Below are 26,529 nucleotides of genomic sequence, written 5' to 3'. Positions count from 1 at the left end.
CTCTCTTACCCTCCCTTCCCCCAAAACAAAAATAATCACAACATATAGCACATGCCTGACCATGTTTACGCAAGAATGCACAACAATATTTTGGACCAAGTACCATACTACATTTTGGAGTATTACATAAAGCCATACATAATGTGGAGGGTTCGTCAAATGTTTGGCAGCAGCCAGGTGCTTTCTCTTAACCTGCTTCCTTGCAAGTTCCATTCTGGACATCAGAACAAAACCCCATTCAAAAAGAAACCCACACCACACAATGTCATGTCTGCTACTGGCCAGAGGGCACCTGCACCTCATCTTTGCAACCAGTCACATTTTCACAAGCCATAGTCTTGGCAGGATGAGTCATTCTTCCGGTGACGTGGTGAGGCAGCTGTCTTTGTAGGTGATGGAGAAGCTGCACCAGGTAATTCAGGCCCACCTTCTGCAAAGATTGGTGGGGCAGAGGCCAGGAGAGGCACCTTCTTCCGTCCCAGGAACCCAGCTCCTTCAAACACCATTTTCTTTTTGCTCTCTGCTTTGGCTTCACTCTCCTCGTCTGGCCCTCTTCTTTTGAGATCCAGAGAATTCTCTGGCAGCCGGTGAACCTCTGAACTGCAACACCCACCTGCATCTGTCATGCCAGTGCCTCGCACTTCAAGTGCTGTTGTCAGGACTGCCTTCCTGTCAGCTGCACTGACCTCCGCTGTTGCCTTCCTGGCCTCTGTCTGGCTTGGGTTGCCATTTGCAGCAGATGCCTTTTCTACTGGACTTTTGCTGGATAAGTTAAAAGCCTGGAAGTCCCGGTAACTGTGAAAGCTCTCCGTCCGCCTTGCTCTTGCCAACAGGGGGCTTTCTCTGTATGGTCGCACAGAACCATACGTGGCTGTTTCATGGACTGTTTCATGATGCTGCAATTGGAGGCTTCAGAAGAAACAAAGAGAGCAGATGTTAGGTGGAGAACAGCAGCCAGTTCTTTTGCATACCCTGCTCCTGCCCACTACTGCCACTCTCCATAGAACAGCCATATACTCATCTCAACCCCCACACAAGAGCTTCCAAATCACTTACTTCACACTCTCTTAAAATACTTTAATCTGCATATGTATAAACCAACAGAAATCTAGGAGTATATGCATGTGTAGTTCAAGACACTTAGGTCATGGAATCAGGGGCTTTTTAGGTCACCAAACCATTCTCCATCTATCTGAAAAATACACTCTTTGGTGTCTGCAGCCAGTGCCTTCCCTCTATGACCTACCTGGAATTAGATTCCCGCAGCCGGTTTGGCTGAACTACCGAGGTGGCAGGACTAATGTTGGGTGTGGCACAGCGAGACGTACTCAAGTCACACTGGTCAAGCAACTTCAGCAGCTCTTCTTCTGTTGGACCTCCAACATCTGAAAGAGACAGCTCTTAGTGCCTGAGTCCACTTACAGTGTTTGTGTACATGTGAGGGCAGAAAAAGAACCATACCACAACTTACCCTTGTCTTCACTCTTATTAACCATGTCCATAGCTGTGGTCAGGTCCCACATCTGGATGCTGCCATTTGCATGGCCAGTGAAGAGGTAGCGGCGTGGCCTGGAGCCCATTCTGCTGGATCCTTCGCATTCCCTCACAGTAAATGATGATATGGTAGTGCAGTCAACTGCCTGGATCTCACAGATTCTACAGGAAGAGAAACCCCAGGTCAAACACTTGCACCTGGCAGAGCTTGGCCAGTAAAGTCAGTACTACTTTGGAGGTACCTTTTCCCAGTTGAAGACAGTCTTACAAAAAGTTTATTTGTGATGGGAACAACTTTTTGAATAAACACCTGTTGATCATCACGCTCACCAAAGGGTCCTAGAGAGAAAAGAAAGATCACTTTGTTTGTTTCAGTTCCCTCGCCTTCTTCCCCACACACGCCTGAGGACCCAAATTCATATTAGTGTGACCACTGCAATTTTAAAGCATCACACCCAGGGAATCAAAGAAGACAAATAGTTAGAAAAAGCCATCCAATAGTTAGAAACCTCTACAGGTACAAATCTTAAGAGTGTTTTTGGTTTGTTTGTTTTAAAGGAACACATTCTTGAGTTTCCCATAAATTCCTGTTTCACACAGGAATTACTGTGTCAGTACAAAGCCCTACAATAGGCCTTTATAACAAGAATAAGTGCTTTCTTATTTTGCAGCTTCCATAAGTCCAACAGACAAATCAGATTTCTTGCGCTATTACTGACCCCACCATGTGTTCAYTGAGCATCCTATCCATCAAAGGTTCATTTGCAAGACTCAAAGACAGATGATAAAGGAAACTACTTGTGGGTACCTGGGTGCGCATATTTATCAAATGCATACCTTGAGTATCTTGCTATAGACACATTCTTTTTTCATTTGCCTCTGCAGTTTGAGGGCCTCTGCAAACTTTGTCACAACTTCAAATTCATTTAAGAACTTTTCAACTGTGCACTATTTAACCCCTGCTGAAGAGTTAACTGGAATTTGCAGTAAACCCAAATCTTTCCATGGTCATCTGCTTCAGTGCAGTTTCCTGTGCTTTCTATCATTCTCTATTTAAAAGAAAAGTAAAAAGCTACTTCAGTTTGCTCAGGGAAGATGTATAACTTCTGTAACAAAAAGTTTTTCCTCCTCTCTTTCTTGTCATCTTCAAAATGATCAATTTAAATGAACCCCACTTAAGTGTACTCACTTTATAAAGCCCAAGCAGTAAATATTTCCAGATGAGTCTTACAGATCCCTAACATCTTTTCAAGGGGAGAGCAGTATATAAGAGCTCCAGCTGACTTGCTTGTTACCAGGTTCAAAGCCACTGTTGAACCTTTGAGACCAGTAAACCTACAGGCCCAGCACGGAGCACTTGAGAGATGTCCTACCAATGTCATTTCCAGAACAGTAACTGCCATGACTCTCTGCTTCCTCCAGGGACAATATTTTGAACGATGCAAGAGGTGTCGAGCCTGGCTGAGTTGAAATCATGCCCCGGAACCGAGTTACAGTCCATGTCCGTACATGGTTGTTATCAGCACAAACTAGAAAGGAAAAGATGTGTAAATACCATTTACAAGGGATGACAACACTTTCAAGATAAGCTTCTCTACGATTTCTATAGAATAACTTTTCAAGATTGAGTGATCAAGCAGAATTTAGTCAATGTCATGTCATCTAGCAACTCTAGACAATTATCTAACAGTCTATGAATTGTTGTTGATGTCCTTTTTTCTACTAGTCGCTTTTACCTCTTCCCTCAGAAATTCAAGAAACAAACCACGGCAGGGGGGACGCAGCATGTTCTACAAACATTAAGGTCTGAGAGAGTCAGCACCAGTAGCTTACAGCACACTTCAATCCTCTGTGTGCAGATGCTAGGACAAGATGTCATAAGAGCGGTCTGGAAGCATAAACCACATCACACAAGTCTGCCCTATTATTTCATTCATCAGTTACTCAGCTTTCTACATGCAGGTGTGCCCTTCCCATTGGTACTAAGGGTATAGCACCAAATCGGTTCCAAGTTGCAGGGGAACAGGTGGCCTCTGGGCTGTTTGTTTGCAGCTTATTACATATTGTGTTTTCTGTTCCTTTACAAAAGAATTGGGGTGGCAAGGCAGCAGAAAGTAAATCTCTCTTTATGGCCTGGCTTCTGGACTCTGGGCCAGAGAGATTCTTTCAGAGGGAGGAGAGATTGCACCTTCCATGGGAGCAACAGACACTGTCCAAAGCACAGAATAGGGCAACACAGCAAAGACTGGGAGACTGTGGAGAAAAGCAGAAGCACAAACAGCCTTTGAAGCCATGGGAAGGCTTCATTTCTTCTGAATACATTTTGCTGCAACCCAGAAAGCTCCTGAAAGTTGGTTGAAGCAAGACAAGTCCTAAAGGACCTGACCACAAAAATGAGATTTGAGGGGGATACATTTGTTTAAAAACCTTTTTTCCCCACTAATGGCAACCTTGGAATGAGACACAAAAAGTTAGCTGTTCTAGTATCTGTTTAAATAAAACCTAGGTCTTTTAAATGCTAAAGGTTTTAAGAAGTGTTCACTTTAAGAATGAGGATCCAAGCAAATCTCACCCAAAACTCTGGCCAACCCATTTCTATCGTACATGGGAACAAAGCAAGTTACGAGGCAATGCATACAAATATTTCAAGGAGCAGGAGGAGGGGAGAACCACCAATACAAACTTTTGTGCAGAAAAAAAAATTACCTGACACAAGATGTTTCTCTGAGAGCATGATCTTCGTAACAGGACTTCGATGAACTGTGAAAGTCTGAAAGAGCTGAGGTCCAGACCCAACTGTTTCAGGGTGCTGTACAATCACCCTCACTGCTCCAGAGCTAGTGCCATATGCAATCTCAATCCAATTGCCACTTACACCTACAGTAGGCAAGAACACAGTTGTTCCCCTCAGCCATGAGGTCTTGTCTTACTGGGAGCAGGGAATGAGGCAATAGAAAATAGTACTTCCAAGTTTCTACAATAAGAAAGGTACTTATTTTAAACATTATTCACTTTTTTTTCCCCCCCTCATGAACAGAGAACAAGTTGTGCCACTGAAAAAAAGTTTGTTCAGTTTCATACTATGCTCTTTAACTCTATCTTAACAACGGCCTTCCCTTCCATCCTCTCCTCCCTCCTGGAGGTTAAAGGAAGGGATAGAGAAAGTCAATTAAAGATGTTGTTCTACATTCCGAGAGGATATTTTGGCATTCTTCACAGTGACATGGTCAATATGTGCCACATACTGTTTACTTCTGCCTTAGTGGGAGGCAAATGGGAAGGCAAGGCAAGAACAGGGATGACTACAGTTAGAAAGGTCACTATGGTATCAATACAGATATGGGAATAAACAGTTCCTCCAAGCTGGGCTTTTGGGGAGGTTTTTTTCAGTTTAAAAGATAGCAGTACCACAGTTACAAAAAAGTGCATAGACACAACAGCTGAAGATCATTCAGTAGCTGTTGCTCATATCTAAATGGTTTTTATTGTATCGATTATGAGAAAGTTAGATGTCAAGGCAAGGTTCTCTTTCCTCCCCCCAATAACACAGAGTATTTCAGTGAATACAAGCCATAATCTAAGTGCATATCTTGTGTAAAAGCGCTAAAACCAACAAATGTACGTTATGTACAAGCACTGATGTACTGTGCATTATGTTATAACATTATACGTTAATGTATGATGCATTATGTACGGGCATATATGTACATATATTTAAAGCATATGCACCTATTTATACATACATACAAATGTACAGATGTGAGGGGGATATAGCTACTCCCAATGTTCATCATTCATTTGAGGACAATTAAATACAGAAAACTGCATTGCTTATGTGCAGTGCTATTGCAGCTGCTTTAACCCTGCTATACTTCAATAGAAAAAGGCCATTCAGAAAAAGAAAAAAAGCATCTGTAACAGATCCTCACTGAGCTTCAAGAAATGCCAACAAAATACAATACTGACTTGTTTTAGGTGTGAGGTAGACACTGAGTGCTGTTATAGCATCATTGGAGGGATCATGGTACAATTCTGTCACTAGAAGATCATTGTCTTTCATTCGTAACGGGAACTTCTGCATGTCTGTGGGGAAGAGACAATTGTTTATTTCTCTGAATAGACAGTGTTGTTCTGATGTGACTTAGAACAACCAGACTAAAGAGTTTGTTTAGGAACAAAGCTTCCCTGTACCACTTCCTTTTTATTCTGCCCTGCCCCCATTTCTTACCTATATAATAGATAGAGCCATTGTTACAGCCCAGCAGCAGAAAAGACCCAGCAGTATCATAGCTTGTGATAGGGACAACATCCTGAACCTAATGCAAACAGAAGAAAAATCCAAGAAGTTGGGTTGTTCCTTCCTCAGTTTTCAGACATTTTGGGTACATTCTGTTAAAGACCACTCAAGTTTGGTACTGGTCTGAGGCTACTGTGGAGGCTCACACACACACACACACACACACCCCCAGCATTCTTAAAGTACTGCTGGTAGATGCTTATCTGTGTTCCTCTAACAAACCAAACCTTAAGTCATGGAGTTCATCAGAAGTGTGCATTCAAGCCAGCACAACTGACAACTACTCTGGAGGATCCTTCTCCATGAGGAGGCACAAAACTTACTAAATTGTTGCAACTAAGCTTCAAGAGAGGAAGGCTACTTTTTTCGATATCCAAATGAATGTACTTTGCACTTTCTGTCCTACACCTACTTCCCCCTTCCTGGCAACTCCTTAGGAGGCTGATGTGCAGAGGAACTAAACATTGCCTCCCTAAGCCTTCCTTAATCCGCAGTTCTTCCTTGTGGCCCCCTCCTAGTCTCCAAGGAGATCTAAGCCTCTAGCAGATAATATAATGAGGAAAAAAAAAAAAATTCTCCAACCCCATTAGGATTTCCCCTTTCCAATACAGTCCATTCACATCAAGTAAATTGGAAGGCAACCCTGTCATATTTTACTCACTGGTCTATGACTTAAGGTCAAACCTCTCTTCGCTCTCCAGGCTCCAAAGGAGTGTTTATTCCTTCAGAGGGGACAGAGAGGTCTCAGACAAAGGAAAAGCTCTGCTTATCCTACCTATGATCCCCAATCCCAAGCAACTTTCTTGCTTCATCCCAGAGGAAGAATAAGTCAAAAGCCATTTTATCCAGAGCATTCAAAACACGCACAAACTGATACCATTTTTTTCCTGCACTCCATATATTTCATTCTGTCCATTTAATGGACACTGAATATTAATTCATGAAAATTTTAGCTTAAGTTCTGATTTCTCTCTGTCCAGCAGCATCTTTCTGATTGCTTCAGAGATTTACAAAACCATTTGTAAAATGCCTACAATGAATCTGTTGGTTAAGAAAATTTTTTTTTCCCCAAACAGCTACTACTCTAAACCAGTACCATTTCCTGATTTAAAGATAGTTTGTAAGATTTCAAAACATTCTCTAAGCTTATAGCTCAGCCTTACAAAAGGCTGCAAAATGAAAATAGCTTCTGCATATCTTCAGAGAGAAAAAAAAAAAAAAAAGGAGGCAGCACTTGCCCTTCTTTCTTAGTTTCAACAACAGTGCTCTTACTTAGTTTACCCAAAATGCAGCACAGAGACAATGCTAAAAATAAATTGTTCTTGGAAAGCACTTRGAATTTCCCCATATAATTGATAATTGAATGGCCTGAAGAAAGATCCTTGCCAACTATTGAAAAGAATTGCTATTCTCGATCTTAATGCCTTTACGTAGTTCTTTTTCAGATAGAACTGTTCAAAATACCTTATTCTTCCCATAGCCAAATCAACACTATGCCTAATTAAATGAGGCATCAAACAATTTGATCCAACTCTGTCTCAAAAGATTTTTTTCCAGACTACTTTAAAGGAGCAGGACAGAGCAGAAGTACAAGAAACAAAAATCTCAGCACCTAAATGTCTCTGGATCAGGGTGCAATGTGCCTGTGGACGAAAGCTGTATAAGGAAGCTCTCCCATCTGCAAAACATTTATAAAACTGATGAAGGCAGAAGCAGCCCATCCACAGATATACCACTTTACTCATCCCCTTGCAGATGGCATTATAACTGCAAGGAGAGGGCTAAGCAAGAGGATCCAAACGGCTTCCATCAAGAACACCAGCCCTGTGTCCTGCAAGAGGTTCTACAATGCTGCCAACAGCAGAGATTGAGCGACCCAGTCAGAGAGATCAGACAAAACAAGGGTGGGGGGGGCCTTTCTTCTGGAGCAGAGATAGGGATACCAGAAGTAAATCAGAAATTGCACCTGCTGAGATGTGAACTATTCCTCCTATACTAAGAAACAGAGCAACTTTATATAACAGTCATTGGTAGAACACAGCCAGTGAGAAACCTCACTTAGCAAATGGAGTTTTTCTGTCCTATTCTATTGCTTCTGTATTCTGTTACTTCATGTTCCACAACGCTAAGTATTCTGCTTCCTTTAAGCACTCCTGTACTAAATATTTCATTGCCGACATATCTAGCACCCACAACCTCCTCTCCTTGTTGCATGCCACCAAAATATTGCCAGAGGATTAAGTACTAGGGAAACCACCTCGACTAGTCTGCTCAAATCTACAAGACTTGGGAAGGAGATGCCAAAACCAATTAGAGACAGAGGTCAGAGTCATAGCCTCAGGATGAAATATATCAATTCCAAAGTCATAGCTTAAGGAAGGATAGCTGGCACAAAATAAGCCTTCTTAAAGTAGAGTTTAGAAAAGGCAATTCTGAAAAAAGACAGAAAGGCATCAGGAAAGAAAACTTGAAATAAAACCAAGATCTTGGTCTGAATGGGGCATTGGCACACTCTGCTCTTCAAAACCTCTCTCACTGCAACAAGTACAATTACATTCAAAGCCCAAAGCTATAAGCAACTCATGGAAAGCACTTATGTAAATATCAGGCATTCTCATGAGGCATTTGAAGATCAGAGGTACAATCCTGCCACTTAAGTATTTACGGGGTTCTTCTCCAAGAAGAATTTGTTCTCAAGGGAGATGAGAAAAACCCCATTTTCCTATAGGTCTTTCTTACTAATACAAACAAAAGAGTCTGTTGCAAAGAAGGCACCCTGAAACTTTTCTTTAAAAATGAACTATTCCCTTCCCCTGAAAAAACTTATTTTGTGACATCTGGTATATGCCCACTTCTAAATATTTTCTGCTCTTCAGTAAGAAATGCTTTCACCACCACAGGAATGGTCAATCGAACTGAGGAATAATTGCTGTAATTGCAAAGCTTTTTGTGCCTCCACCTGGATAAAGAATGCAGATGAATGGGACAATAGTTTTTATTCCTTATAACTTGCTCCTTTAGCAAATATCATTAAATTTCAGTTTGTCACATAGCATTAAATTGTTTATTAACAGAATATTTTGCAAGGCTTCAATAGGTCTTTAAAAACATGTTTTGTTTAATTCGAGACCAACCTAACATGTCTGTGTCTGCTGCAGAAGCAGCACTATCCCATGCTTATTATCGGTGTTATTTGTTAACAGTACTGTCACTTAAGAGCTGAATCAAAACTTAGTCAGGAAACATCGCCGCAGACATGGGAGTGAGCCCCAGATCAGCTCTGCCTCAAAGATGTACATCTGGCTGTGTTACAAGCTTTGTTAGTCACATGAATGCTCAACTATTTTTTCAGGCTCATACAGACTCCAAGAATCTGTCTATTTAATATGCATTTTGACAACAGGAATAAAGTCAGTGCAACCAAAAGCATCCAGATGCAAGACATCAATCTTTCAAGCACCACATATATTTCTGCTGAAGGAGAGTCTCCCATTGTAAAACACCACTTACAAATTTAGTGCTGCACAAGGAAGTTTAAATATACTCATAGATGACATTTATTACTCCAAACTGCACCATGTCCTTTTATTTAAAAGCCTAAAAAGCACACTTGGTAGTACCACCAAACAATTCAACACCATTCTACCCACAGGCGCAGTACCCTGCTACCCAAGTGGCAGACTCCGCAGTGCAGGTCAAAACTGAAAACAAAGTATTTCACACATTCTTTTGTTCTCTTTTTACCAGAATGACATGTCAGCTTATTAAAACTGATGCAGAAAGAAATTGTCTAAATTGAACACACCTGCCAGTGCTGAGTCACAGCATTCCACACTCCCACTTTCCCCGTATGGCTAGTAGCCACCAACTGGTTGCCAATGAAGAAGAGGGCATCTACAGGGACTCCAAGACTGAACACTCCTACAAAAAATGAAGAGTCTGTGAAGCTCTTCTAAAATAAAGAGAAAAAAAACAGTAACAATGGAATCTCTCCACTATTATCATTTGTCACATTTATTATTGTAGCAGGTAATGAACAGCCAGAAGTGGGTTCCCAGTGCACTAGGTGATATACCGTGCAAGAGGAAAACTGGATCCATTAAATTAAACCACAGCATGATGTCATCTCTGCTGATGCAATCCATCCTTTGGGGAAGAGAAAGGAGGCAAGGGAAAGAAGAAGAGCTTATGCAAAATATGCCTTCCTTATTTTTCTATAGCCACTTGTAATCCAAAGTCTCAAATGGCTTTATACATCTTAAGACATAAAAAATACCCTACTACAGCAAGTAAGTTAATTTGTTTTTATTTATCTATGACTATGAACTGTCATTTAAGAAGCAGTAATTCCACAGTTTTTGGTAGACAGACAGATTTGTGCCACACTAATTTTCAATTACCTTTTAAAGTATTACAAGTTCCTATTCACTTTTTTTTAAAGTACAGTCAAATAGGTGTAGTCTTAAAACATATTTTAGAAATTAAATAAGGCTACAAGGTCTCATSCCTATTCTGAAGAAAGGATCAAATAATCCTGATGCTATACTAGTTGAATACATTAAACTTCTCTTTTAGCAGAAGTATTTGAGCATCTGCATCTCAGCTGAAAAAATAAGCAGCCTTCAAAAGCCTATTTCTTTCTTTCCTTCTGTTTCTTGTCATCTACAGATCTTTAAGTTTGGTTATAGTTCATGAGTAGAGAGTACAGGCTATTAAAAGTTTAATCTATATAGTTTTTACCAATCATCACATACTATTCAATATCTGGAATATAAGACTTACCAGCAAATGCTGGCCTTCTAAATAGAGCAAATGGGATATCAAGAACATTTCATTTGATAAAAATTAAAACACTGCAAAATATGACAGGCATTGATGATTATAGACCTTAACATCTGAGCTTTTCCACATCTCAGAAAGGCTCCTCAATATCAAGAAAACAACGTTAACCACTCCATCCTATCTTTCACCAAATAGCTTCAGTATTTGATCAACAGAACTGCAAGTAAGGCTGAGAATCTACTGTTTAACTATGGAGGGGGTGTGAAGGTGGGGAGGGGAAAGGCAATCATTAGCTTACATCTTTCACTGTAATCTTGCCCACATAAATTCTTTATGTTCGTAACCATTTCACCATGAGGTTTAGCAGTGCTGGTATGTTTACTAGCTTGTAAGGTATTATGACTGTGTCAAATAAACAAACAAAGCAAAAATAAGTCCAGCTCACTGAGCAGCTAGACACCTAGAACAGTAGGGTGCTGCCAACTCAACCCAATTTGCAAGAGGCACCCCAGAGCAAGGATAGCCTCTGCTCATTATACAAACTGCAACTGGAATGGGTATGTTTACTGAAGCCCATATATTGCCTTCCCAGGGAATCTGACCTCTCTCTTTGGAGCTTCCCAGTCTCATCATAGGTCCAGTACGATTATTTTTATTGAGCTGCAAAGTTGAATAGCGTACTTTATTTTGTACCATGTTACTTAAAAGTTACATCAAACTAAAGAGGTTTGAGATCATTTCCAAGTCTGGCAGCTAAATAGTCTTGTAAACAGCCTCTGTAAGTAACTCAGCTTGTAATTCCAAACTAAGTTTTAATAGCTGGTAAGTACATGCCCATCCTCTTTAGCTGTAGAAGTCATTACTATGGGGGATACATTACATTACCAAACTTCACTCCCCAGTTTCTTACTCTACACTACTCACTCTACATCTTTATATCACTCCTCACCAACGCCCTCTAACTGGTGCAGCAGCACCAGTCTATAAATAAGAGTACCCTATAGCTTGAAAACTTCCTAATGTTATTTTGGAAAAATTCAAATAAACAAAATGCCATTCCCAACCAAGAGGCAGCCCTCTGTTACACCCCAAGAGTGAACCTCAGGAAGCTCAGTGTATACTTATGTTTTAATTAAGATGCTAAGCTGTTTTCCAGGGCACAAAATAATCATCTGATGCAGATAAAATTCAGTAGTACAGGGCACATAAAAAAGGCAATAATAAAAAAAAACCCACAGAAACAACTAGAATTGATTACTCCAGAGAAGGATGAGGTTCGAGGAAATTGAGGAAGACAGCTTGAATGGTCTGGAGGAATTTGAAGTGTCAGTCCTGCTTAGGCTCAACAATCTTGAGACCCATCCACAGGGGAGACAATGATATATATAATGACAGGCTCCTGTCTTAAGGGCCCCTCTCCGTAAAATACTGCTTACAGCAGCAATCCAGCAGCAGTGTCTTATGTAAGTAATATTGAAAGGAAAGAGAGCACTCTGGGAGAGCTCCATAATGAAGATGCCAGCCCTCACAATTTTCCGAGTATGCTGTCGCCAGGCTCCAAAGACTGTTTGGAACAAGCAGTTTTTTTCACAAGATGATAGCAACGTACTATATCTCTAACCCAAAGCAAGACTGCAAGCATGTGCTACAAAAAGAAAACAGGCAACTATATTTCAGTTACTACTATTAAACACATACATATTTTAATCTATTAAACCAAGCGGCATGACCTATTTGACTCAGAACAGGAACAGTGCATTCTGGTTAATGTTAGTCAGACTAAAGATTCAATCCTTTAGGCACATTTTTTTCCACAGAGACTGAATGGCATTTGCTTTGTTTCACAAAGCCACTTCAGAGCAGTACAGCCTCTTTAGTAAAACTGCTTCCTTAAGTTTGTTGCCACATTTAGTCATAATATGAGTTGTCAGAACCTTATGACGTTGCCATGTTTCAGAGTTTTGATTTAAAGTAGAGTCCACATTGGGTTTTTTTGCATGTCTTTATACTTCATTTCCAAAAATCTGGTATTTTGCTTTATGTATCTCATTGCAAATCCTAAGACAACCCAAGCAGCAAAGTCAAGCCAGAAAATGGTGCTCCTACAGGAGGAACAGAATAGCATGGTGCTTAAAGCAATACCTACTAAAGTAGTACAGCCATCATGCTAACTCTTCCCTGTCTATTAGCGTAAGATTTGGTCAAATGAAGCATACAAGAAGAAAAGGCTCCTTAGGTAGAGTATTTACTCCATGCTAACAGAGATTTCACCTTCAACTTAGTCTCACATTTCATAGTTTTTTAAATAACATGGACCATCCTTTTCTGTTTTGCTGATTATAATTACATACAAGAACCCTATGAATCACGAATAAAAAAGCCAGCACTCGGCTGTATGATCTCTTGCAAAAATTTTGCCTTTCCCCTTCTTCATATCCGACTCAGTGCCTCCATTCATTCCAATACAAAGAGAAGCAACAGTCAGTAACAAAACTAGAAATTGCCTGAGGATCTTTAAAGCAAACTCTAAAGTAAAAGCAAATGTATCAAAACAAATTTAGTCATTTTGACTTTAATTAATGACCACATTAATTCTTACTACTTCAAGTATCTAAATACCAATTAACTCAGCAGTCAGTTTCAGAGAASTGTCTGCACAGGAAAATTGCCATCACGCTTTGTACTAAGCTTATTTAACATATGATCACAGTATCTGCTGCCAGAGAAACAGACTGTTACTAGCATAATGGCAGTGCTCAAACACCAGGGCTCAGGCTAGGGAAAGTTCCTAATACCATCCCCTTCACTGCCTCCCAAACTTGCCCTGTATTTGAACAGTAGTGAGACAGATTAAAACCATCAGATCAGTACTGAGGAACATTTACTTCTGAAAATCTCTTCTTGCTGTTTTAAAGCCTCTCTTATTATGTGTCCTTCAGTGCCAAGGAGTACAAGCTGTAATTCCTATATACTTCGGGCAGCAGAGTGTGCTTTTTCCCTACCTAGACACCCAAGTTATAAAAAGAATAAATTATCCTCTTCCAAATTCCATTTATGAACTACATTTGACAGAAAACTGAAATCTTTTCATCATCTCCATGTAAAATATGGCTTTAATAAGACAAAGGCAAGGAAAGAGGAGAACTACTCAGTATTTGCAGCTTGACATGTCAGAAGCTTAGTTCCCTTGTGCCTAGGTTTGAATGCAAATCCAGTGAAAAGTTTAAATCTAATTCGGTTCTTCACATAAAAACTCAAACTGAACTGAGTAAGTGTTAGCTAGTCTCTGCCCAGCAAAGGGATCACTTCATTATCCTTCTTCTTGATTTTGAGAAAGAAAGGATTCTTTTCGTAAGACACAAAAAAAGGTAATATGCTCTAACATGTTGCTGTACTGCATCTTGTTTTGTCACTTTGTGAAAGCGCTTACTGAACATTACTGACTCCTCAAAATAAGTTCACAGACTTCTTTCTAGTAAATAAAATAAAATAAACCAAACAAAACAAAACCAAGTAATTACACTTACCAATTTCACTGCCGCTACCACCATCTTGAATGCTCCACAAGATTATACTGCTCTCTGAGGCAACTGCAACCATCTTATCCTTGTCTCCATGAGGCCCTCCAACCACCTTGGCATTGAGAGCCACTCGCTCAATTGTCCAGTCCAGATAGGGACTCGTGAACACTTGCTGCCACCCAGAAGACTCTTTGATTCTGAAAGGGTGAAGGCAGGGACAGAACAGAGAGCAGAGATTAGAGATTCAGAAACAGACTGCTAAGTCCCAGTCTGACCCAAGGTGGACGTTCCAGTCTTACAGGCTAAGCTACAAAACATCAGGTTTGAAATTCTAGTTAAGCACATACATAAAATATATAAAATATGGTAAGCAGAAGACATATCTAATACTTTTTGCCATTTTTTCCATTTTTTCACTTCAGCATTGCATCCTAGCTGAAGCACCACAGACTGCTGTGTTCTAGCCATGCAGCATGCAGAAGTGACTTAAGAGCAGGACTGCAATATCCATAAACCTCTGAATGCAACCAAGGCATTCTGGTAAGCCTCATTACTAAATTTTTAAATTTTTTAAACTTCAGCGATACTTGGAGTGGAAAAAAAAATACTATTTTTAAGATGCACTGTGCTTTGTCGTAGCTTTTTAATAAAATAACAATCTTAAGTATTTAAATAGTATCTGCTACAAGCAACCTAAAAGATCACAAAACTAAATATAGGAATATACTTCATTTCTTACTGCATGGGATTCACTGTCCGCTCCATTAAAAATTACCACTTTGAAAAGTGATTCTGGCTAAAATTCAGCTGTTGCTTTTATATTAAAATAGTTTTCATGAGAATCTTAAAATCACATCATTTGACTGCAGCGTACAGGTAGAAGCAAGCTACATTTAAATTTTTGGGTAGAGGGAAGTAGATTTAAGTATCTGCTATCTCCTCAAGCATTACTCAAAAAAGTTTTGGCAAATTCACCTGCCAAGCAATAAGAAACAAACAGGTAATAAGATACAGCACAGAACAAAAAGTGTTTGTTACTAAAAGCTGTTTAGGAACAGAGAGGAGGAGGAAAAATCCCACCATGATATTTCTAGAGTTCCTTCAAGTTCCAGAACAAAAACTAGTCAATCAAGACAAGACTGCTACCTTGAGCCACTATGAAGAAAAGCAACATTTCAAATTCACATATTGACCTGTGCCTTCTTACAGCAAGCATGCAAGTCTGACATGCCTTCATCAAAAGCATCACTAATGACTTAAGTTCAACAGTAGTAAGTCTCACTAAGTAGATTACCAAGCAGAAATGAGGTGGGAGTTTTCATTTAAGTGAGCTAGCAGCCAAAGAAAACAGTCAGAGATAAAGTCCTAAGGAGGGGACAATTAGCACAAAGGCAAGAGCAAATCATTGTTCCTCTCAGGTCAGACCATATCAAGCATAACTGAGAACAAGAACATTAAGTAGAGCAAGAGAAACCACATTTAGCATACATCAAAGCAAAATGAATTGCAGTGGTGAATACAGGAGGAAAGTTGCATGCGATTTAAGTTTAAGCAAGTAAGTCAGTATTCAGTATGGTGCAAAAGGCAAACTGTGGCTTCAGCTTGACAGTAACCAGAAATAAGCTCTTCACGTTATCCCCTCCTTTCATCCATTCTGTTTCTGATCACACTACAACAGCAATGTTAGGTTTGTTTTAGTAGCAGTTCTTGTTAAAACATTACCTTCAATTGAAACGAGGGTCGCCATTAAAAATCAAGACTACCAAATGTGAACTAACGAAAACAGCTTCTGTAATATGAAGGCTGTACTTACCTTCACATGATCTTAAAAACTACCCCCTTTGTTAACAAGATATTTAAAGGCACTCTTCACTTTGCAACCATCTACATGAGGCAGCAAATGCTTAACAGTTCTGCTAAGCCAAAAGCCCTAAAGTTTAGGACCAGGTTTGTCATGTATGCAGCAGAAACCAATGAACTGTCTTAAGTTCTTTCATGCTCATATTTGCCACACTTCACAGACTGTTTTCAAATCCATGTAGTAGAAAGAACTTTTTAAATGAATCTTTCAGAAATAACCCCCAAGCCTGCTTTAAAACAGATACCATTTGCCAGTTAAAACAAGTAACAACCCTTCTCTCCCCCACAAAAGCCTGACTCCAGAGTCTAAACCTAAACTGTTACGTAAAAAGTTTGGGTGGTAAAAGAAAATAGTAACGCTTCAGGAAAGTCCATTATTTCACCAATTTATTTTGCAACAACATCAAGAATTGACATGAAAGTAGTAAAACTTAAGCTTCTATCAAACAGTTTGTTTACATGTGCAAGAGTGGCAATTCATATTTATAGCATACTGAATGCATGTGATCTACTGTCAAGTCAGAGTAAACCAATCTGCTATGATCCAGTAAGTCTTATCAAGAAGTTTATCCTAGTTTTGTTAGATTTCTGCAACAAGACGAGCCACCATATTCATACCTGTAGCAAACAGCAAAATGGGCATATGCAGCTACTATCCAATTGTGGTGGCCAGCTACTATCAGAACTTTCCGTGGGTCCACAGGGAATCCTAAAAACAGCAGAAAAACTGAAGTCAGTCAAGTGATGGGTATTAGAGGGAAGCTGAGGAAAGATATCCAGAACAGGACAGAGCTCTTCACTGGGATATTCAACAAAAACTTTGAATCTGCTGAAAAATTTCCTCGAGAAACTTTTCATTATCTAATTGGCAATACTCCTCATAATCCTTACAACTATTATGGTTCCTGACATAGAAAGAAGGCATTTAATATTAGTCACTAAAATCAAAAGTGTTCCTAAGTAGAAAGAGGCAAGCACATGCTGGTATTTTTTTTTAAAAAAAGAGCCAAATTGTAAAAAATAAATAAATTAAATAAATAAATAAATAAAGCTTGTTATCAAATAAGAAACAATGCCCTCTTTCATGAGAGTTCTTTCCAAACAGTTCGTGCAATCCTGTATTATTTTGTTCTAGACTGTTAAATTAATATTTATAATACTTCAGAATACCTACAACTTCTCCATTTAACATCTAGTAGGAGGATGCCCATTTCTCATCTATAGCTGAATTAGGTTTGGCAGAATTGTTGGATGGTGCTGGAAGTCAGGGTTTATGGCAGTTCCCTGAGTTAGCTCTCAATCTCGATATACTAAAGAACTGAGTCTTAAAGAGTGCACCTTGTCTCGCTTTCTCCAAAACTGCCCTCTTCCAAATCTGTAGCAACTTGGAAGAAGAGGCAGCAATTCATATCTAAGGCTTATTTTTGTATTACCTGCATCTTTTAACGTACTCAAGATTTCCCTAACACAGCTACAACTTACAGGTGTATAGACAGAAATATGACACTTCTAAGAGCATCATTTTGCTTGCAAAGTCAAAAGTTGGGAAATGACCAAATTCAAGCCTATCTTGTTTACAGTTTGTATGTATTTTATATGGAAAGTACTCTATGTAGTCAAACAACTGAAGGTTAGCTTTGCCCTGAAGAATCTTGACTCCCGCAGGGCAAGAGATGTACCATTAGCAAAGACGAGGTGCAAGAGCAGGAAGGAGGTTCCTGGTACTGAACTAAGACCCAAGAGACTCTGGTCTAGTTGTTTTTTCTGTTGGCTTCCAGTACAGTGTAGGGCATTTGCCTAACTGACATACTCAGGCTGCATGAAGAACTTTCATCTGCCTTTCCTTCAGCCTAATGTCTTGATTGTGCAGCAGTGAGTCTTAAATGAGGCACATGGAAGAGTATTTAACTTAAATTCAACAATTTAAAATCAAGTAAATGTAGAGCAGACTGAAACCAGAAATAGCCACTCAGTTTTTAGTTCCCAGTGGCAATGATCTTTGCAATTTGTTTGGGTTTTAAAACCAGCATTCCTCACCTAGTCTGACTGTACCCTCCCCAGTACCAGTAAGGGTAGGTTGGACACCACCTCCACAAATCTCATTCTCAGAGCAGTTTTGACCAGTTCTAACATCAGTCGGCAGCCCAGCAGTATTATTTATTTTGCGATTGGGAATGCCTATAAAAGAAAAGAGACATGTTTTGTCCCACTCCATAAATTTTAGCAATATAACAGATAGTCGCTCGTTTTCAAAGTATATGATTAACATTTGTGCATTTTGATCCAAAGTCTAATTCAGCCGCTACAAAAACTAAGCCATACCTAACCACTGAAACAGAAGATGTTCTTGCTCCCTATCTTGGCATACACAACTAGTTTAAAGAACTATCTCAGGAAAACTTGTCAACAATTGGCCAATTCTCCCCCAGTCTTCAGGTTAAGACACAAACTGTGTTCATCTCTAAACAGGAGTAAATACCTAACGTATACTCATTGTTAAGGAACACTCATTTGTGCTGATATGTCACCTACTGACATGACAAGGCATCTCAAGTAACTATCTTTAGAAAGGAAAAAGCACTCCATGTTGACAACATTCAACTGAAACGTACTCAAGAATCTGTAGTCTGGTGTAATACCAGTAACAGTTTGTTTGGTATTAACATATTACTTCCATCTAGTACTCTAAGTATGCCATTTCATACAGCATACACACATAAGTCTTGTTCTTGAATCAGAACCATGTCCAATTCAAATATTTTGCAGGCTAGCTTAAGCTTTCAGTAGGAAAGCCTTCTCTGGACAGTTTGACAGCTAGAATAAATACTATGTCCAGTCACCCCCACAGAATAAAGCAGTAAGTGAYTGGAAGCAACATCAGAGTCAGAATACAAAAATACCTGGAGGAGGCAGGTAGCCATGAAAGAGGACGCTGCCACAAGATGAGCGTTCCAGTTCTTCACATAGAAGCAACCTTCTTACTGAGGGGGAAAAGCAGATATGACTATAGCTTTACTTTCCCAGGAGACATTGTGTTATTTCAAATAACCTTATGTATCAGTAAGTTTGAAAGTCTTCAGGATCACAGCTGCCCAGAACTTGTGAGTCATTTCAGTTGCATCAAATAGGAGATGATATCGTATAAAAATAATTTACCTACCTAAAGGAGTGATTCCATAGAATTCAGCTTCATGCCTGAGAACATTAATACTCACTCCCCTAGAGAAGAAAACAAAGAAAAAAAGATAAGGATATAGTTAGAGACTATCTTGAATATAAATGTTTACGTATAACTAAGACAATGTTAATTTCAAGCTAACAGTTTAGAATCACTGCCAGACATCCTGAACAAGTTGATGCTTATGAGATTTCAAAGTGATCTGAACATTAGTTATCTTTGATTAAGATAAGGATACAAAAACAATAAAGAAATGCATTGCCAGAAGTGGTTTAAATTAAAAGAATACACTAACAACTAAAATGTAATGCTAGTGTTTCTGCCTCCACCACGTCATAAACATGTTTTAGACACGCGCTTAGATCTACCAGGCAGGTCAGTTGTATATTAGGCATCCAAGTAACTGAGTAGAACTGAACAATTTCCATTTGAAAAAGTTCTCTACTGCATCTGATCAAATTAATCTTCATTTAAAATAATTAGGGCCTCTTACCGTAAGTCTAACTCCTTTGTGCGAAGAAAATTTAAAATGGGTGCAAATGCTGCTGGATCTCTATCAATAAATATCTGTAAAGAAAAAAAATGCTGTACTTTTAGCATTATTATAGAACAACTATCAACTAAAATACAGTCCTGTAATAAGCATGGGAAAGAAGAGTAGAAGTTGAGGCAGTCAACAGACAAACAAAACCCAAAGTATTGGGACAACCCCTTTGCTCTTATTCTTCTACCATCCAGTATTACAGCATTCTTATGTACAACCACTGCTGCAAATAGATGACGCTTTTAAAACTGCATTTTATAAGTACTAAAGACTCCATGAAGGTCAATGGCTACTGCCACTGATCTTTCTGTAATGTGCTCAGAATGCAGTAACTGCAAAATGAGACCTCAAGATATGTCTAGACTTAATTTTTTGATCAAGACAATTATCATTCCAACTACCACTATGCTTTTATGAAAGTATTTGTGTGCCTTACTATCATTCAACAACAATGTTGTAACTATAGTTTCCCTTTTAGGAATATCATACACACACAGACTGAAATGGCCATTTTTATATATACATACATACACATATATATATTTGCCAACAAAATCCAAACAGCTACACTCACACATCAAAACTGCTTGACTATATATACAATAGCTATCAAATGAAAACTACTCCTCTCTCTGCGATACAGGAATTGGCATTTTTGCTTTTTAAAAGAAGCACAGTCGCTGTCTCTGAAGAGTGCAGAACGAGCACAAAAATATGCACATTATCCCAGTTTCACTTATCTTAGAGTGAACATGAGAACCAATAAATCCAGAGATGTCACCAACTTTCCCAAAAGCATAGAGTCCAGACTTTGGCAACATGACACACAAGTAGTTATGCCTGCAAGAGACCCTTATTCTGTCCTAACGAGAAGTATCCACTTCAGGAAGGAAAAAGAAAACACCACTTTTTGATATTTTAAGTACCTACAYAGAGGTATAAACAAATTAAGTACTCCCAAACAATAATTTTTCCACACAATAGCATGAACACTTTGGCAGCCAGGCTCTAAAATTGTAAGAAAGAAGATAGCATATTTTGTACTGAATCTGCACTCTTTGCAACAGAAGCAAAGGAAAATATATAGTGACATTTTCAAATGGTTTTAAAGTTCCACATTTTCCTCATATTGAAAAGATAAGTGCCAAAATAGGCAAAAAGGGTTGGGTCAAGTCCAACTGAATATCACTCCTCATGGACTCTGAAGCAGGGATAGTGCTGTTAGCGTTTTAAATGTAGACTTCTGAAACACCACTACTAATGGTTATGTAATACAACAGCGACAGCAAAAATACTGGCAAAAGCCAAAACAAATTTTTAAAAGCTAGGAATGTGAGTATTTTTCATTCATTTGGCCATTTGTCTACCACGCTTTTAGCTGCTATATAGCTGACTCAGTAGATCTCTGCTAATAGGAACTAGCACCCACAATTATTGTTCTTTATTGTTCTTTAGGAGAGAACCTAACTAGAAACAAACATTCATTTAATGATTTATCACTACGTTTATTACTCACAGCACCAGTTTCATCCTTCAGTGTTGAAATTCTTCCACTCAGCAAACTAAAACAATGGAAATCTTAGTTAGATGTCATGTAGAGAAGTATTAAATCACAGAAACACCAATACAAGATAGCAACACTTTCAGTCAGTCAGTTTGCTCTATTTGTGCACTGTATGCCTCATTTTAGTAAAACAGTGCAGCTAAGAGAAGAAAACTGCCTAGGGGAGACAAAATGCTGGTGGTGAAGGAGACTTTTCCTGAACAGAGGAGCTGTGCATGCTCACTTAAGGAAAGGGCAAGACCTGGATCATAAAGACCTTCAGATTCCTGAAGAAAACAGACACAGGGCCTGGCCTGAAGGGATGGAAAAGTCTTTCCAGGTACCCAAAGAGGGTTCCATAGTTTGTTAAAAATCTAATAAGCCAGTAAAAGCTTGTGAAGTAAAAAGGATGCTTTCTGCAAGGACTTAGTGGGCAAGAATGGGATGGGTGAGTTCTCACACTATTTTATTTCAAACCTTCTCTCCCACCAGATCAAAGTGTTCTTGTTCCAAATCAGTGCAGTACAAAATACCAAAACCTAATTTTACAAATGAGAAGCAAACACGCTAAGGAAAAGGTCAACAGTTTTACTTCAAGACTCCATCTGACTCTGGATCGCAATAACCTGATTTTTCAACAGTGTGTCTTAGAATAAGTACTAAATGACTTTCAGAACAATCTGCTTGGGTAGTAAACTTAGTGCTGGGGAATAGCAAGGGACTTCTTCCTTGTGCTTTTTCTTCCATACCTCACAGAAGGTGACATCTCCCTAGCATTCCACCTACCTCAATATTTCAATATAACAGCAGCAGATGATGCTGCCTATCCATGTCAGCTGCCAGGCTTTACTGGCAAAGAAATCTAGAGTACAAAAATTAAGTGTAAGGAAGCAAAGCTAGCAGCCAGGCTTTAGCTTTTCTTTTATTTGTTTGAGAATAATGGTGATGGTAGGGGTACAGCCTGAAATTACTAGGTTACAAACAGTAAGCATCACTACCTACAAAGTAGTAATAGTAGTGACATAAAAGTTACCAGAAAGAGACACAATAATCCAAAGGCTCCTGTACACAAGCCAAAGCCCTCAAAACTTTGAGTCAACTCAAGATACAGCAATAATTCAGAAAAAGTCAAAGGCAGTGTTACAACGTAACACTGCATTAAGCTCAAAAATGGCTATGTAATAATAAAGCATCAGTGGTGTCTTACTTTAGTACATATTTGGAGTCTTATTTCCACAGCACTCCATCTAAAAATGACAACTCTTCAGGTGAAGGTGAAGTTGCCATAGCATTACTGAAGACAGAAGATGCCTTTTGGATGGCAGTTATTCCAAATGAATTTGTTCCATTGGCTGAGATAGGGAAAAAGAACCTACTGCTTAAGGAATAGATTAAGAATTGAGAATAAATGTTATTTGTCTTTGCTTAATGTGAAGAAATATTACAAATACCTGGAAAAAAAGGAGTCTGGAATCCACATCAGTGTTTGTCTTGAAGTGCTGAACCTAGAGGACCACAGTTACAAGTTAAGAATCAGCTATAAAACTGGGAAGAAGATATGCCCTACAAACCTGATATCAAAAGGTTTTGGAAAGTTTCAGATAGTTCAAATGCCTGTACAAAGTCTAAGAGATTGCGGCTCCTTTGCACAGATTATTTTTAACCATGAAGCATGAGTATCCACGGACTCCAAGAGCATCATTCATTATGTTTGTAATGCACTGTCCCAACATCCTGTCTTCTGTGGTTCTCCTATTCTGTCAAGATTAATGCTTGAAAAAAAGAGAGATACTAAAATGTAAGTTTATCAGACATGCACTGCATCTGTCATTAACTGCATGTTATCCTAGTTTAGGACTCAAAAGTGCTACACAGTGCACTGCAAAAGACTACAATAAGCCTTGAGTTAATATTTTACAACAATCTAATTATCTACAATTTTGCTCTTTGGGCCCTCTGAGGCCCCAAAAGAATATTTACTTTGAGTGATATGATAAGTAAGAATATTTACTTTGAATGATATGATAGTATGAGATATTACAAATTATAGTATCATTTATAATCCCAGACAGTGTTCTACACAGTAAATAACTATGAACTCACTTATACTCATTCTGTTTTTGACTTAACACGAAGGAAGACTACTGTATTAGCAGCTTTGAAAATGAATTCATGCTCAGCACCAGCTTTCTGACCGTACATATCCTCTTAGCAGTATCATGACTAAGAAACTTTTTGTTTCCCGTTAATGAAGAAGTCACAATAAGGAAATGCAAAGGTAAAATTCTACGAAGAACTTCCACATAGTACAGGAATACATTACAAAATATTGTTTTTATAATGAAAGTACTTAATCATAGTTTACCTAGTTTTCAGTGTCTGTATTTCCCACTTTTGGGGTGAAAAAAGCCCCACATAAACAAAAAGTATTACTTCAAACCACCATAAGAAACAGAAAAGTCGTATGGAGCTACCATGCTGCATAAAACATTGATTGTGTAGCAGTTCACTGCAAGCATAACAATGCCAAATCTGTTCTTAACAGAAAATCTACAGTATCAGCATTCTGAGCACAAATATGCACACAGTCTTTTCTACCAAAAAAGAATGAAAACAGTTTGCCATTTAAATGGAAATTCTCTTCTATTTTCTCACTTGTGGTTTTGCTAGGACATAGTTTTTACATCAGTAATACAGTTCGTTTTCCTTCTCTATTTTAAGAGTAAGATGATTTACTTTACATGTTATAATTTATGCATAACAGAAAGCAAGAAACAAAAATTAGTTACATAAAATTATCAAAGATTAATCCAGACACTGCCTGTAACTATGAGGACCACCAGCTGGCCCTTTAAAAATTCCTCATGAGCTGAAGATTTTTATTGTGCGATTGCTTATTTTTGAATATTTTAACACTTTCAGTTATTTTTGTATTTTTACAAAAAATTCAAAGCATGCATGGTTTTCCAGGAAGGTTTTTACAGAAAGAAAGACATGGACAAAGCACTACAACCATAGCTAACTGACACTATCCATAAAACTGAATGACAAATATTAAACTTATTCTGAAGCAACAAATAAGTCTGATATGACCATAAATGTATTCAGGATCTTTGAACAAATGTTTGATGTTTGAGGGCTTGATGTTCCTAACTTCTCAATATACTGAATTTCTGACCCAGAGGCATGTTTGCATTTAAGCATATGAGTGACAGTCAACTATTCAGAAGTTTTTGAAGTTTTGCTGTTTTTCTGACCAGATGGGTTACACCCTAGCATTTCCCACTCGCTTAAAGAACTTAATAGCAAAACATTCCGGACTAGATGTTCCAGAAGAACAAGCCACACAATTAGGAAGACGGAGGGAAAAAAATAAATATATTGATTCAACATGCCTTTCCTTGCAATTTTATTGCTTTGTAAAGTCAATGGTTTTAGATAGCACTAAATCACAGAAGACAATCCTTGCACTACGATACTAGCTTAGTGAGCAATACCTCATACTAATATATACTTTAAAACTTTTAACAAATTTAACATTAATCTGCATAAACAATAGAGTATTCCCTTCTAGGACTCAGCAGGAAGCATGGATACCAACATTACACATGCAAACATATGTGCAGCACCATACAACTAAGCATGCAGTGGTCAGATTAAAAAAAAAACAAAAAAAACACACTCTAGGGAAATTAGGCAAACTGAGTGCAATAACCTCAAATACACGGAAGCATGTGGCAGCCTACATAGTTACTTCAAAGAAAATACAGACAACTGGAGAGGGACACACTTAAGCATTGGTTATAAAACAACCATTTTCATACTCTATTGCCCTTGTAGAGAGTTAACTAGAGGGAGGTAAAGGGTCAAGAGAATTCACTGCCAAGTCTGTTACAGTAATTTCTGTGAACTCCAGCTCACAAGAGGCTTGTGCTCCCAGCCAAGGAAGGTAAGAAAGCTGAGACTAAAAACTGTTAGCAAAGATTCATTCTGGAGCAACTGCACAGCGCAGCGATGCTTTGGCACTCACCTGGAGCAACAGGAACCTCACTTCAGAACCACAGAAAGTCTAGTCAGCCACGGTCCTCTGTACCAGATCCTCGCAAGTACAACTGATATCACAGACTGATACAAGTGCTAATTTCCCCACTTCTCACCCAGATCTCCAAACAAAATTAAGAGTTTCGTGCTTCTAATATGGGTAAAAGGAACTAAGGAAAAAGGAAACGCGTACAATATCCCATGCTGCCCCATTTGCTGTCCAGATCATCCACTGCTATCTCAGCTGTTAGCTTGAAATCACTTTCCTTTGGAAGCTGAAAAACCTGGGTCAGATGCATCTTTCCAAGAAGATGGGCGCTAGAAGGGAAGTTTAGCTTGCAAAGGACCAAAACTTACACAAAACAGTGGTATTGTTGCAGCCTGCTTCCCTATTAAGGGGGAAATGTCGATGCACACATTTCCTACTCCTTACATCCAAATGCAGTAATGTTGACTAGAATCTAAACTAAGATGAAACTAAACTACGCAACTAAAAATTAAATGTATACATTTGTTAGTTTGCCTTATTCTTCATACTTCTTTATGTAGCAAGTCCTCTGAGGACATGCATTTCTTCCCTCATTCTTGCCCTGCGCATAATTCTCTACTCTCTGCAAGAGACATTTAATAAATAAGAACAATTTAAAACATGGTTTGAGATTGAACCATATTTGTGACTCCACACTTGACAAAAATCTAAAAAGGTGAACTGGCCTATAATTTCAGAGACAGAGTTGACAGAAGTACCTTATTCAATGTTAGATGAAACCAGGTCCAAGTCAATGCCAAAGTTATCCTGAAAGCATCATTATAGGCCAGTCTGCCTGTCCAAGGTACAAGCAGCCTCGCTGGCTGAACCAGGTTTCCAAAGTTTTATTAAAACAAAGCCACTCTGGATCAACTTTTACAACGCCCTCCTTTAAGAAAGGCTGCAGCACACAGGTTGGTTAGAAAAAAGTCCATCTTCTCTGTAACACAAGAATATTCTTGAAATAGATAGGGCAATTCTTACTATGTATATAGCTGTTTTCAAGTTGCACACTCAGGAAGACACGTTAACCTCTGTTTTCACTAACTCCTTTCATCTGAATGATTCCATCCCTAAGCACTTTTATGGGAACACTCACACTATTTATTGCGGTGATTTTGACTAAAGCTGCTACACGGTTCTCTGTATCAACCTGCCAAAACATACATTTCTCTTCTTCCACGCCACAACATACAGGGTGAAGCTTTTTTCAGGACACTCCCCCCTCCCCCCCGCCCCAC

General features: G+C 38.8%; 1 protein-coding gene across 1 annotated transcript; it reads right to left on the bottom strand.

The window, feature by feature from the left end:
• KCTD3 (potassium channel tetramerization domain containing 3) lies at window positions 1–22,730 on the bottom strand. Its single transcript, XM_026088837.1, has 17 exons — window positions 22,671–22,730; window positions 21,193–21,238; window positions 19,626–19,699; window positions 19,115–19,173; window positions 18,855–18,935; window positions 17,992–18,132; window positions 16,573–16,663; window positions 14,101–14,291; window positions 9,597–9,712; window positions 5,723–5,810; window positions 5,461–5,577; window positions 4,201–4,371; window positions 2,868–3,023; window positions 1,737–1,833; window positions 1,472–1,656; window positions 1,247–1,385; window positions 1–909 (listed from the first exon to the last, which is right to left on the bottom strand). Exons 1-17 carry the CDS (start codon window positions 22,697–22,699, stop codon window positions 324–326), a joined length of 2,367 nt encoding a protein of 788 aa, XP_025944622.1. The 5' UTR covers window positions 22,700–22,730; the 3' UTR covers window positions 1–323.
• Between the last annotated feature and the right edge of the window lie 3,799 nt (window positions 22,731–26,529).

The sequence above is a fragment of the Apteryx rowi genome, unplaced genomic scaffold (assembly GCF_003343035.1).
Source record: "Apteryx rowi isolate R43461 unplaced genomic scaffold, aptRow1 scaffold_79, whole genome shotgun sequence".
Classification (NCBI taxonomy): domain Eukaryota; kingdom Metazoa; phylum Chordata; class Aves; order Apterygiformes; family Apterygidae; genus Apteryx; species Apteryx rowi.
Note: the sequence above shows the minus strand (reverse complement) of the source record. Positions and strands in the feature narration are given on the sequence as shown.

Excerpts from the sequence above, each read along its gene's own strand:
- KCTD3 (XM_026088837.1), bottom strand. The coding sequence starts at position 22,699 with ATGTGGATTCCAGACTCCTTTTTTTCCAG. Across the intron at positions 18,133-18,854 it reads TGGCTACCTGCCTCCTCCAG|GCATTCCCAATCGCAAAATA; the intron begins GTATTTTTGTAT and ends TTTCTTTTATAG. Across the intron at positions 910-1,246 it reads CTGCGGGAATCTAATTCCAG|CCTCCAATTGCAGCATCATG; the intron begins GTAGGTCATAGA and ends TTTCTTCTGAAG.